The following is a 12,904-nucleotide window of genomic DNA, read 5'->3' on the forward strand; positions in this document are numbered from 1 at the left end:
ACTCTACTTCTACATTTCCCATCAGCTCTTCCTCCCCCTCGCTCTTTCTCAAGCACTCCGCCACACTCCACTGGCTTCAGCAAACGGCTCCCCTGTCATATTATCTCTCTCTCTCGCTCGCACACACACACACACACACACACACATAGACATATGTTCCCTGGACTGAATAGGCTATGCACATGCACACACATGGAGATAAACACACACACACACACACACACACACACACACACACACACACATAGATGAAGGTTACTTTGAGGGTGAGAGAGAGGCCAATTGCAGCAAAGAAAGTTACATTTATACAGCCGTTACTGAATTAATAATGAAACATCAAAACATAAGCAAAGCCACACGCAAGACGACAAACAGCTTCAAAGTTGAGTCCTAATAAAAGACACATTTTATTTTTGACACTTTTCTGATTATTTTATGGCCCCCCGGTGAGCTACTTAAGGATACTGCTATGTGTTTACATGTTGCTACAACATAGACTTGTTTATAGGACCCCTATTTGGTAACTGTAATTAAATACAAAATACAGAAGACAATATTGTACTGGTGTAGAATTACTGATGCTAAAGTTATAAGGGTCGGTCTTATATTCGGGGATGTCTTATATATATATTGGCTGTTTATTTTTGTCATGTTTGTTGTTTATATCGGTTGCATTAATATGTGAATATACAAAATATACAAAATCAAAAACACATGCAACAGTAAAATGCTGCAAATTAAGATGAAGAAGAAATGCCAAAAGCGCACGCAAAGCACCAAACGCATGATCGAGACCACCAGGAGCGAGGACTGAACAAAACTAGAACTTAAATTTTACAGACAAATGTTGACTGATGTTGACTCCTTAAAGTTTCTGGCAATTTCAATCCATATTTTCTTCATCAGGCTGCACTATTTACCCCAAAAATTGTCCCTTATTACCCCGTTTTTCGGTACTGTTCACACTGTTCACAAGTCAGATTTTGTTCCTGGCTTTTCTATCCTTCTTTTTCTCCTTACCTCCACCAAAAGAGGCCATTTTTGTGTTTAGTGTGTGTTAATTTATTACAGTGTGTTTGTTTATTTAGGTGCCATCTGTCAATATACGGCATTTACGTAAAAGGGTGTGATTTCATCATTTTATTTTTATTATTATTTTTTTTTAGGAATTTTTACATTATATTTTACTTTTTTGTATTTTTATTCATATTTTTATTCATATTTCAAAATAAAATAATCATCCATTTTTAATTGGAAAATCCCTATTAAAAGTTTATTTTGTAATTTTTAAAAATGTTTTATGTACATTTTTAAATGACTTTAATTCTTGTTTATCTATGCAATTATTTTGTAAATATGTTTTTATTTAGTATTTTTTAGAATATATGCTTTTTTGAAAAAACAACAACACCAAGCAGCTTCCTGTTTAACATGAAAAGGCAGAACATTTTCCCCCCAAATTGTCCTTTATTACCCCGAAAATTGTCCCTTATTACCCCGTTTTTCTGTACTGTTCACACTGTTCACAAGTCAGATTTTGTTCCTGGCTTTTCTATCCTTCTTTTTCTCCTTACCTCCACCAAAAGAGGCCATTTTTGTGTTTAGTGTGTGTTAATTTATTACAGTGTGTTTGTTTATTTAGGTGTCATCTGTCAATATACGCCATTTACGTAAAAGGGTGCGATTTCATCATTTTATCAAGTTATTTTTTAGGATTTTTCATATTATATTTGACTTTTTCTTGTATTTTTATTGAATTTTCAAAACTCCATCTATTTAAAATCATAATTTGCATGGAAAAATCCATATTAAAAATTTATTTTGCAATTTTAAAAAATGATTTATGTACATTTTTTAATGACTAATTCTTGTTTATCTATGCAATTATTTTGTAAATATGTTTTTATTTAGTATTTTTACAATATATGTTTAAAAAAAAAACAACAACACAAAGCAGCTTCCTGTTTTACATGAAAAGGCAGAACATTTCCCCCAAAAATTGTCCCTACTTCCCCCAAAAATTGTCCCTATTTACCCCAAAAATTGTCCCTTATTACCCCGTTTTTTGGTACTTTTCACAATGTTCACAAGTCAGATACAGGACAAATTTGGAACGGAACATATCTCTCTCACGTCTTTAAGAAGGACTTTCCTCATGCTACTTCTGTTTTGCTTTGTTTTGCTTTTCTCTCATGCAGTTGTGTTGCTTTTAATGTTTAGCATTTATGTTTTATACTGGTAATGTATACCAACCATTCCTGTATTTTGATGTAAATTGTTAGTGAAGAAAAAAAGTTAAATGCATTGTTTTGTCCACACAATGGATCCTACTGTATTCTGCTCTATGTCCGTTTTTTTTTTTGAATGAGGATTTCCCTGCAAGTGCCACAAAAGGGTCCGATTTAAAACCGAAAGTACAAAAGGTGTCAGCCAGGGGAAGACAAGTGAATAGACTTCTCCAGTTGACTTTGCTGTTTCCTGTGTGGTCCACTCAAAGGGTTAAAGCCCAGAGTGAACTGAATGGTAAGAAGTTGGTTTCCAAGGGAAACTGTTCGCACCGTTCCAGCTGAGGCGAGACGTACCAACTTGCCTGACACGCGGGGGGGAGGCAGCGACACTGAATGACAACAGAATTATGCCGCGTTGCGGTTATACGACATTAACATACGCATCATAATACGGTAGAATATTAATAAAACAAGTCCGAGTGTTGCTATTTCTTGTGGAACATGTTTAGAAGCGGTTATGTTAATACAGAAATATCGGAGCACCCCTCCAATGAGCGCGGAGTGCCGGGGTCCGTGCCAAGACGGTTTGAAAAGAGCAGACAAAGGCTGGAGTGCAGGACGCCCCTCGCCTCCCTCGCACTGTCGTCCTCCTCCCCCCCCTTCTCCAGCCATGGAAGTACTCCCAACCGGTAGTCTAGCTCCGACTTGTACTTTCCGCCTCTGAAATGCACGACCGTCTGGATCCGCGTTCGGCCGAGAGAGGACGCCTTTTTGCGGCGAGAATACAAGAAGGAAGCGTCGTGTGAGTGAGGGAGGAAGAGAGAGAGAGAGAGTGAAGGGAAGAATTGACGCCGATTCCTCCTCTCCTCCTCCTCCTTCTTCTCCTTCCTCTTTCTTGGCGGAGGCAGGAATAAACGCTTTTTTGGGGCTGTTTTTGCTTTCTTTTTGAATGCATGTGACTGTGACTGCGGCAGTACACCGGACCGAAGAGAGTTGGCTCATTGTGGACACTTTCAAGGCTGACGAAAAGAACCGAAACAAGACGCTTCTTTTCGGGATAACCGGGACTGGTTGCTACTTTTTTGCATAATTTAAAGAGAAGGGGGGTGCTTGTTTTCTCAGCCGTGGGGGTGTGGAGTAATAATTCTTATATGCCTGGGTTTTGAAAAACAATGGAGACGCACATTTCGTGCCTCTTCCCGGAAATTTTGGCCATGATTTTCAGCTATCTGGACGTGAGGGACAAAGGCAGGGTAGCCCAAGTGTGCATCGCTTGGAGAGACGCATCCTACCACAAGTCGGTGTGGAGAGGCGTGGAGGCCAAGCTGCACCTCCGCCGAGCCAATCCCTCCTTGTTCCCCAGTCTCCAAGCCAGGGGAATCCGAAGGGTCCAGATCCTGTCCCTGCGCCGCAGCCTGAGCTACGTGATCCAGGGAATGCCCAACATCGAGTCCCTCAACCTGTCGGGCTGCTACAATCTCACCGACAACGGTTTGGGGCACGCGTTTGTGCAGCAGATCCCATCCTTGAGGGTGTTGAACCTGAGTCTCTGCAAGCAGATCACCGACTCCAGCTTGGGTCAGATCGCAAAGTACCTGAAGAACCTGGAGGTGCTGGAGTTGGGAGGCTGCAGCAACATCACCAACACGGGGTTGCTGCTGATAGCGTGGGGCCTACACCGACTCAAGAGCCTCAACTTGAGGTCCTGCCGGCACATCTCGGACGTGGGGATCGAACACTTAGCCGGCATGACCCGCAGCGCCGCCGAGGGCTGCCTGACCCTCGAGTACCTGACGCTGCAGGACTGCCAGAAACTGACAGACCTGTCCCTGAAGCACATCTCCAAGGGGTTGACCAAACTGAGGGTCCTCAACTTGAGCTTCTGCGGCGGAATCTCGGACGCCGGCATGATCCACCTCTCCCACATGACCTCGCTGTGGAGCCTCAACTTGCGCTCCTGCGACAACATCAGCGACACGGGCGCCATGCACCTAGCCATGGGCACCTTGCGTCTCTTGGGCTTGGACGTGTCCTTCTGCGACAAGATCGGCGACCAGACGCTGGCGTACATCGCTCAGGGGTTGTACCAGCTCAAGTCGCTCTCGCTGTGCTCGTGCCACATCTCGGACGACGGCATCAACCGCATGGTGCGGCAGATGCACGAGCTGCGGACGCTCAACATCGGCCAGTGCGTACGCATCACCGACAAGGGGTTGGAGCTCATCGCCGATCACCTGACCCAGCTGGCGGGAATCGACCTGTATGGATGTACCAAGATCACCAAAAGGGGGCTGGAGAGGATCACGCAGCTCCCCTGCCTTAAAGTTCTCAACCTGGGACTCTGGCAGATGACAGAGAGTGAGAAAGTCAGGTGATTGGAGAATGGGACGGGACGGGGCGGGGGACGCCGGAGGGGGGCGGCCGACCTGCATCCCCCCCTACTGTGTGATTGTCTATTTCTCCCAAGTTTCCGTTGACTCGTTTGATTTCCTTGTCACATCCAGTCGCACTTCCTTACTGGGAGTCACCTAAACTGGGAGCCACAGCCTAAAAAGACAACATTCGGCTACCTCGGAAGTGGGGAAAAAAAGAAGGAAAACCAGAACTGAGACTGGGAGAAAATGTGCCTAGAGGGACTGTGTGTGTGTGTGTGTGTGTGTGCATGTGTGTCGCCCCCTCCCCCACCCTTCCCTCCTCCCTCCATGAGCAGAATGGGACGCAATCTAAACTACCTTTTTTTGTTAATTGACACAAACAGCATCACATTCCCCTTCAAATGCATTATGCAAACAAACTTTTAACGCACACACACACACACACACACACACACACACACACACACACACAACAAGCTTCAGGTATTTTTGGTAAAGTGGGGAGGGGGGTCCTGCTGGGGACAAACGTCAGTGAATGTTGCTTCAAATTGAAGTGATTACATATTTTTACCCTCTTTTATTGATTGAAACAAATCAGGGTTCCATGTTGTTGTTTTTTTTTTATATATATTTTTAATGGGAGGAGGAGGGATGTTCTCTTCCTCCTTCTCCTCCTCCTGCTGCTCCTTCTCTCCATCCCTCCCCGGATAAAAATACCCACGCGGAGACATGCTTGGAATAAGGAGCAATCGATTATTTTTCTTTTTCTCTCTCTCTCTCCGCTTCTCGGGTTACACGCTCGGTCACATCTCGCTGTTGTTTTTTTTTTTTGTTTTTTTTTCCCTTTTTATTTTTTTTTCTACACACAAAAGTGTGTTTCATGTAATGCAACGACCTGCTTGAAAAACCAACATACGGATGTGTGCGTCCTGCTGAAAAAGCTGTATGAACATTTAAGGATTTGAAAGAAAAAAAAAAGAAAAAGAAAAAATGTACTGTACATTACGTGTTTGTAAAGAGGTTAAAAAACATGCAGAATCCCAAATTGTTTTATATTCTTACGAGCAAAACAATTAAAGATATTTATGTAATGAAGGAAAACGCAGTGTTGCTTTGTGTCATCCTGGAGGATTAGCATATTTATTTTCTTATTACTAAGCAGCCATCACATTGTCCCCCCCACCCCTTCTTCTTCTTCTTCTTCATCAGTGAGGAGAGGAAAAAATCTGTTGTGTTGTTTTATTATTTATGAGCAGCCTCAAAATGGATGCCTTGATTTGGCTGCACTCCTTTTGTAATTAATCAAAACAAGCTTATTAATATTAGCGTCATCATTTTGACGCTTCAAGTGTTCATTTTATTGGGTTTTCTCGTCTTAATACACACACACACACACACACAAACTAGCCATTGTGCGTCTTTAGAAGTTAGTAAGGCAGTTTTTTTTGGTGTGGGGGGGGGGGGGGTTCCTCTCTCTCTTCCCTCCTCCTCTTGTTCAGTCACGCATACCAGATCTTAGGCCAGGCAGAAGACCCCCCGCTCGCCTTGCTTTCACCCCCGCATTGCCCCCTTCCAGCCACACACACACACTTCTTTTTAACATTCCACACCATCATTCAAAGCATTTAGGCATTCCCTGTGTCTCTCCTGCCACTGCGTCCATTGGGGATTTGGGGCTCTGAAGGGTCTTGACCATTGCTGTGGTATCTTAGAGTCGATATCTTGAACATAAACTAACTTGGTCCGCAGTCCTGAGGGGTAATGTATTGAATCGTATCGATTGCGGCGTCATTGCAGAGGCCAGAACGTGTAACTCTGCAGGGTAATAACGGCAAATGACAGCTTTTATGGCTCCTCATCACTATTATGTTTGATTACCAGTACAAATAAAACAGGTGGCGAGGATGGGGAGGAGCTCCTTATTGGAAGTGGCCCCTGGGCCGCACTTTGGACAACTCTGTGTTTTCAGCACGCTCAATCAGCGACCGTCCAAACGTCCCACCAAGGACTACATATAGAAATATTGAATGATTGGCCAATGTAAATCAATGCCAAGCTTTATGTCACCATAATAAACAAAGCAAATAATTATTACTTGGACTTTGGAGCGGATGCCTCGGGTTCGAATCTCCATCATCGGTATTCATCAGGAAGTGCATCCTGAATATAAAAATAAAGGGCTCAAGCCAAAAACCGGCAAGCGGATCAAAAAGATCTGCTGTGGCGATGCCGTAATCAGGAAAACACCGAAAGCAACAAACAAAAATATGATTAAAAACTATTCTGTATTATTAATATTATGTACACAACTGGCTTGGGGGCTGCACATTGGACAGCCTGCCTTACAACTAATGTATAAGAATAATTTTTTATTATTTTATTTGATCATGCATACAGCACCTGAGGTTTTGACTTAGTGGATTATTTATTTATTGATAAATAATAATCCACTGATTCAACCTACAAGCCACTTTCACAATGACCATGTCACAAAGAGCTACTTCCTAGTATTCATTCATTCATTTTCTACCGCTTATCTTCACGAGGGTCGCGGAGGGGGTGCTGGAGCCTATCCCAGCTGTCTTTGGGCGAGACGCGGGGTACACCCTGGACTGGTGGCCAGCCAGCCAATCACAGGGCACATATAGACAAACAACCATTCACACTCACATTCATACCTATGGACAATTTGGAGTCGCTAATTAACCTAGCATGTTTTTGGAATGTGGGAGGAAACCGGAGTACCCGGAGAAAACCCACGCATGCACGGGGAGAACATGCAAACTCCACACAGAGATGGCCGAGGGTGGGATTGAACAAGCAGATATTCGAACAGAAGAGTAGAAATCGTGCATTTTCCATAATGGAGTTTTTCGTACTTGGAATAATAAAGATGAAAGTTGGCATCTGTGTGTGTCGTTTTAGAATCTGTTCACCACTTCATCTTTACCGTGGGTGAGAAAGAGCCAATCAGGATGGGAGCTTAAATATCAGCTGACTGATATCATATAACAGCGACAAAGTGACGACCAAAGTACCTCCGCCATGGACCGGTTGTGATGCTCATGATGGACGTATTCAAGTCATTCTGCCAGGTGTAATAGTAAACAATGGCGGCTCTTCCAATACAGCTCGACCTTTAACCTCTGGGTCTACGGACGTCAACATCAATGCCGTGCACTTCTCCACGGAGGTCTGCATGCGATTAAATAACAACGCAGTCACTTTGTATGTGACCGCCGTCCATGACCATGATTCATTTACTGATGGACGCCATCAGATAGCGCAGGTGTGCTTAATGTCGTGTCCACCGAGTCCATCCGATCGCTCCACATTTGCGCCGCTTTTTTGTGTCACGCAGATTTACGACGGCGGTTTCTGCAGCATTACTTAGCATTTTAGGCGGCATCCGATAAGCAAATCACCCCTGGGGGGCGCTGGCTTCATATTTCACATGCTCAACCTTAAAAGGTCACTATAAAAAGAAGAGATAAAAGTAGACAAATGCAGCAACGCTTCACATTATACACACGCTTGTACACCCCCAATCCATGAGAAAACAGCCTGAAAACAGTCCCATCCAATCACAATGACAGCTTAAGTATTTCAGACTTGTCTTTGAGGCCTTTAAGCACATAAATATCCTCCAATTTATTCTTTCCTATTCCTTTTATCACAAGCTTTGCAGTCGTTTCCCAAAAAAATGTGCTGCCAGGGATCAAAAGCGTGCAGCAAAAGAGATTTACACCAAAACGTATCTCGCTCTCAGCGTGACTTTAAAAACGTAACACACACACACACACACAGATGCTGCATATCTTGCGTTGACTGACAGAGGCTAATTGAAAAAAGCCAACAAGGAACCCCAAATTAGACAAAAGTTCCTCACAGTTTTGTGGGGTGCAGAGAAGAAGAAAAAAACTTGTAAAATAAAGTTTTTTTCAAGGAGTAAAATGCTGCTGTTTGAACTTTGTGGCGTGTTGGTAGCTGCGTCTCACTTCCTGTAAAGCGAAAGAGAGGAAGAGAAACTTTTACTGCTCATCATTAAAGGAGCAGTTCACCATTAAAAAAGGAGGGAATTAGGGGGGGCTCTTGACAACAAAGCAGTGGGAGGGTTATTGGGTTGGGGGTCTGGGCGTTAGCGGTCCCATGCGACTGACCCCCTCCCCTAAAAAAAAAAAAAAAAAAAAATCTCTCAGTGGTGGCTCCAGCGTTCTGTCTGCCGTGATGTCTGTCTGCTCCATTTTTTTTGGTGTTCCTCACCTTTCCCAAAACTTCCTTCTTTCCTTCTTACCTTACTCATTCCCTCCCACTACACCTCCTCCTCCTCCTCCTTTCTCATCGGCACCTGGTGCTGAGGTGTCGCCACGGTGCTTTGAAGTCCCTGGACGCCCCCCCTCGGGACAGAAGGGGGTGGGCGACCGTGTCGGGGTCCTTGACGCACAGATTATACTACAGTATTTGTGCATAATACACATAATAAACACTACAATATACACTTTAAGTCACAATGTAGTTCGTTTCTGCGGTCATACAGGCGCTACCTTCACTCGAGTGCACACTTCCAAGTCTTTAAATGGTGATATGATTATGATTTCTCAGAGAAAAGGTGCAAATGACAACATTAAACGTTACCCATGCTGTAGAAAACTAATGCTAAAAAGCTAAATAGCCATACTATATTCATTTATATATCCACACTGTATCATAGTCACTTTATTGCACTACTGTACATATTACTGTTATTATATCTTGTCGTATTCATACTGTTTATTCATTCATTCATTCATTTTTTTTCTACGGCTTTTCCTCTCGAGGGTTGCGGGCGGTGCTGGAGCCTATCCCGCTAGCTAAATTTGGCCAGTTAGGGCTGCAACCGAACCATTATTTTCTTAGTCGATTCATCTGAAGCTTGTTTTTTCAATTAATGGAGTAATCTGTGAGGCCCTAGACCAGGGGTGGGCACACTTTATGACTCGTGGGCCACATTGGGTTCAAAAAATTAGGCAGAACAACATGCTTGCTCACGGTGCAACAAAATGAGAATATAACATATCCATTGCATGTTAACGCATTGTATAATGTAAATCAACAACTCAGCACTAAACCTAATATTCATACATTCATTCATTTTCTACTGCTTATCCTCACGAGGGTCGCGGGGGCGTGCTGGAGCCTATCCCAGCTGTCTTCGGGCGAGAGGCGGGGTACAGCCCTGGACTGCTGGCCAGCCAGCCAATCACAGGGCACATATAGACAAACAACCATTCACACTCACATTCATACCTATGGACAATTTGGAGTCGGCAATTAACCTAGCATGTTTTTGGAATGTGGGAGGAAACCGGAGTATCCGAGGGTGGAATTGAACCCCCGCACCATACTGTTTATAATCTGTATAATCTGAAATAGCCGTACTATAGTCATTTATATTCCTGTATATATCCACACTGTATCATAGTCATAGCCTGTTATAGTTTGTACATATACTGTCCATTTATAGCTCTATTCTATTTTTTCATTTATTTACTAATAAGGTATTTATACATTTGCACTTCTGGTTGGATGCTAACTTTTAAATTTTGTTGCCCTGTACCAGTGACATGGGCAATAACAATAAAGTTGAATCTAATCTAGATCAAAAATTTTGGTTAATACACTATGCCAAAATGATGAATATGAGTTTGCACCAAGACCAAGGCGAGATAAATGTTTTTTCAGCTGCCATATTGAGCTAAAATGTTCAAAACCGCCCTAGACTCCAAAGGGTCAATAGTCAAACATTTCATAGTTGTTGTTTTCAGAGTCGCTTCTATGTTTATTGGCTTGCGGAATCGTGGGAAAAACTAGCAAAACAATTTGTAGAAAGGGGTGAGGCGTAGTTTAAGGACCACATTTTGGTGAGAAACGGAATAAACGCATGTCGGTATCTTTATTTTAGGCCAGAGCAAAAGAGAAGGAATTCTGCACAATATGAAAAGTGAAGGAAGAAAGAAAGCGAGATGGAAAGGAATCTGTGAGTCACTTTTGACTGTGAGCTGCGAGAAGTCGGCTCGCCATGTTAAAATGCCATAAGGGCACCAACACACACACACACACCACACACACACACACATCATTCTGAGGTAAAGTTTGGCACAGAATATGCGCTCATATTAAAACTTTATGCAAAAAAAAAAAAGAATTCTGCTGCTTCTCTCAGCTGCTCAGCAGACCAGCTAATTATGTTCAACACACACACACACACACACCTTTGCCGCACATTCCTCAGCAAGGTAATGAGCTGTGTTTCCTCACAAGAGATGTATGGAGGAGGTAAAAAAAGATTTTTTTTTTCAAGCATCACACATTATAGCAAAGATGTAATCATGACATCATCCTGATTGTAAGGTGACACCACCCTTAATGAAGCAAATGCATTAAAAACAGGGGTCCGCTACCCGCCTATTTATGGCATTAATTGACACCTCGTTTTATTGTAGCTTCTTATTTTTGTAAATACCCATTAGGGCCGGGACGACGTGTCGATGTCATCGATGACATCACTGAAATTGACTCACTGACTCACTGAAATTTGTTGCCGTGGCTGCCGCCATGTTTTGATTCTGAATAGCGGTCGCGAACGAACGGGTCAAAAGAACTAGTTCTTTTTTGCGAACGAATGAACCGCCTATAAAATACCTGTTCAGTGCGCTGGCTGTTTTGTTCATGACCGACACACAGCACTAGCACCATGTTTTGATTCTGAGTACTGGTGTGGCGTTCGTGAACAGGATCATTCAGTAAAAATAGCCGTTCAGTTCGATCAATTGGTCGTCGAGTTAGTCCGTTCACTCATGTTCACGTTCGTTCCTTGTTCCGACTCAACAGCTCACCAACTAGTGCTGTGTCATGAACAAAACGGCTGAAAAACTGAACGGGTATTTTATAGGCGGTTCATTCATTCGCAAAACAAACTAGTTATTTTGACCCGTTCGTTCACGACCACTATTCAGAATGAAAACATGGCGGCGGCCGCGAAAACAAGTTTCAGTGAGTCCAGCTAGAAGAAAAGATCGCACAACAGAGTATCAAATCCAAAGTATGGGAATATTCCCGTCAAAAGGTAATAATACGGTGGTTTGTGACTTATGCAAAATTGAGATGGAATATCACAAAAACCCGACGGCGATGCACCAGTACTTATTGACGAAGCACCCGCTTGTGAGGAGAAGACGCCGTTAAGTTTTCAACTTTTTTTTAATTTCCTGGTCACAAACCACTGCATTACAGTAAACCTCGGATATATCGGATTCAATTGTTCCCACTGGTTTTGTCCGATATAAGCGAAATCCGTTATATGCGTATACCGGATTTATATCCGGTATATGCGTAAATCGGATTTTATCCGTTATAAAAAGGCACTTCCTTGACTATGTTTCCAATGTACCTGGACGCGCAGGCAACGCTGCAAACGCTGCAAATGACGTCGTATAGCGGCCTGTCATGATTCGGCGAATCGGAGCGCCACGATGCGGCCATCCGATATATGTGAGGGAAATTTAATGGAAATGCATTGGAACGGGACTGGAGATTTTGTCCGAAATAGGCAAAATCCGTTATAAAAAATCCGATATATGCAATGAATTTTTATTGGAAATGCATTACAGAAAAATTGGTTCTTTTTTATCTGTTCGTTGTGAGCAAATTTCGGATATATCTGAGTCCGATATATCCGAGGTTTACTGTATTACCTTTTGGCATGAAGTATTCCCATACTTTGGATACTGAATAGCGGTCGTGAACGAACGGATCAAAAGAACTAGTTCTTTTTTGCGAACGAATGAACCGCCTATAAAATACCCGTTCAGTGCGCCGGCCGTTTTGTTCATGACCGACACAGCACGAGCACCATGTTTTGATTCTGAGTACCGGTGTGGCGTTCGTGAACGAACGGGTCAAAAGAACTAGTTCTTTTTTGCGAATGAATGAACCGCCCATAAAATACCCGTTCATGAATGATTAACCCCATCATTCATCCAAACCGCACCACACTTTCAGGCATTAATCGATGCATCGTAAAACTTTTTTTCCAGATTAATCGATTACAGAAATAATCGTTTAACCCAGCCCTAATACCCATGTCAAATTAAATATAAACGTGTATCCATTTTTGGATTGTAGTACACACAATGCAGAGACAAACTATACGTTAAGAAGGTCTTAAGAAAGGAACTCACCCACGCATGCACAGGGAGAACATGCAAACTCCACACAGAGATGGCCGAGGGTGGAATTGAACCCTGGTCTCCTAGCTGTGAG

General features: G+C 43.1%; 2 protein-coding genes across 2 annotated transcripts in view; one reads left to right on the plus strand and one right to left on the minus strand.

Annotated features, from left to right (window-relative positions):
• Window positions 1-12,904, minus strand: part of wnt5b (wingless-type MMTV integration site family, member 5b) — a 53,278-nt gene that overhangs the window by 26,198 nt on the left and 14,176 nt on the right. The window lies entirely within an intron of this gene.
• On the plus strand, window positions 2,802-5,462 carry fbxl14b (F-box and leucine-rich repeat protein 14b). The gene has a single exon (XM_058077721.1). It carries the CDS (start codon window positions 3,401-3,403, stop codon window positions 4,601-4,603), a length of 1,203 nt encoding a protein of 400 aa, XP_057933704.1. The 5' UTR covers window positions 2,802-3,400; the 3' UTR covers window positions 4,604-5,462.

The sequence above is a fragment of the Doryrhamphus excisus genome, chromosome 7 (assembly GCF_030265055.1).
Source record: "Doryrhamphus excisus isolate RoL2022-K1 chromosome 7, RoL_Dexc_1.0, whole genome shotgun sequence".
Lineage (NCBI taxonomy): Eukaryota > Metazoa > Chordata > Actinopteri > Syngnathiformes > Syngnathidae > Doryrhamphus > Doryrhamphus excisus.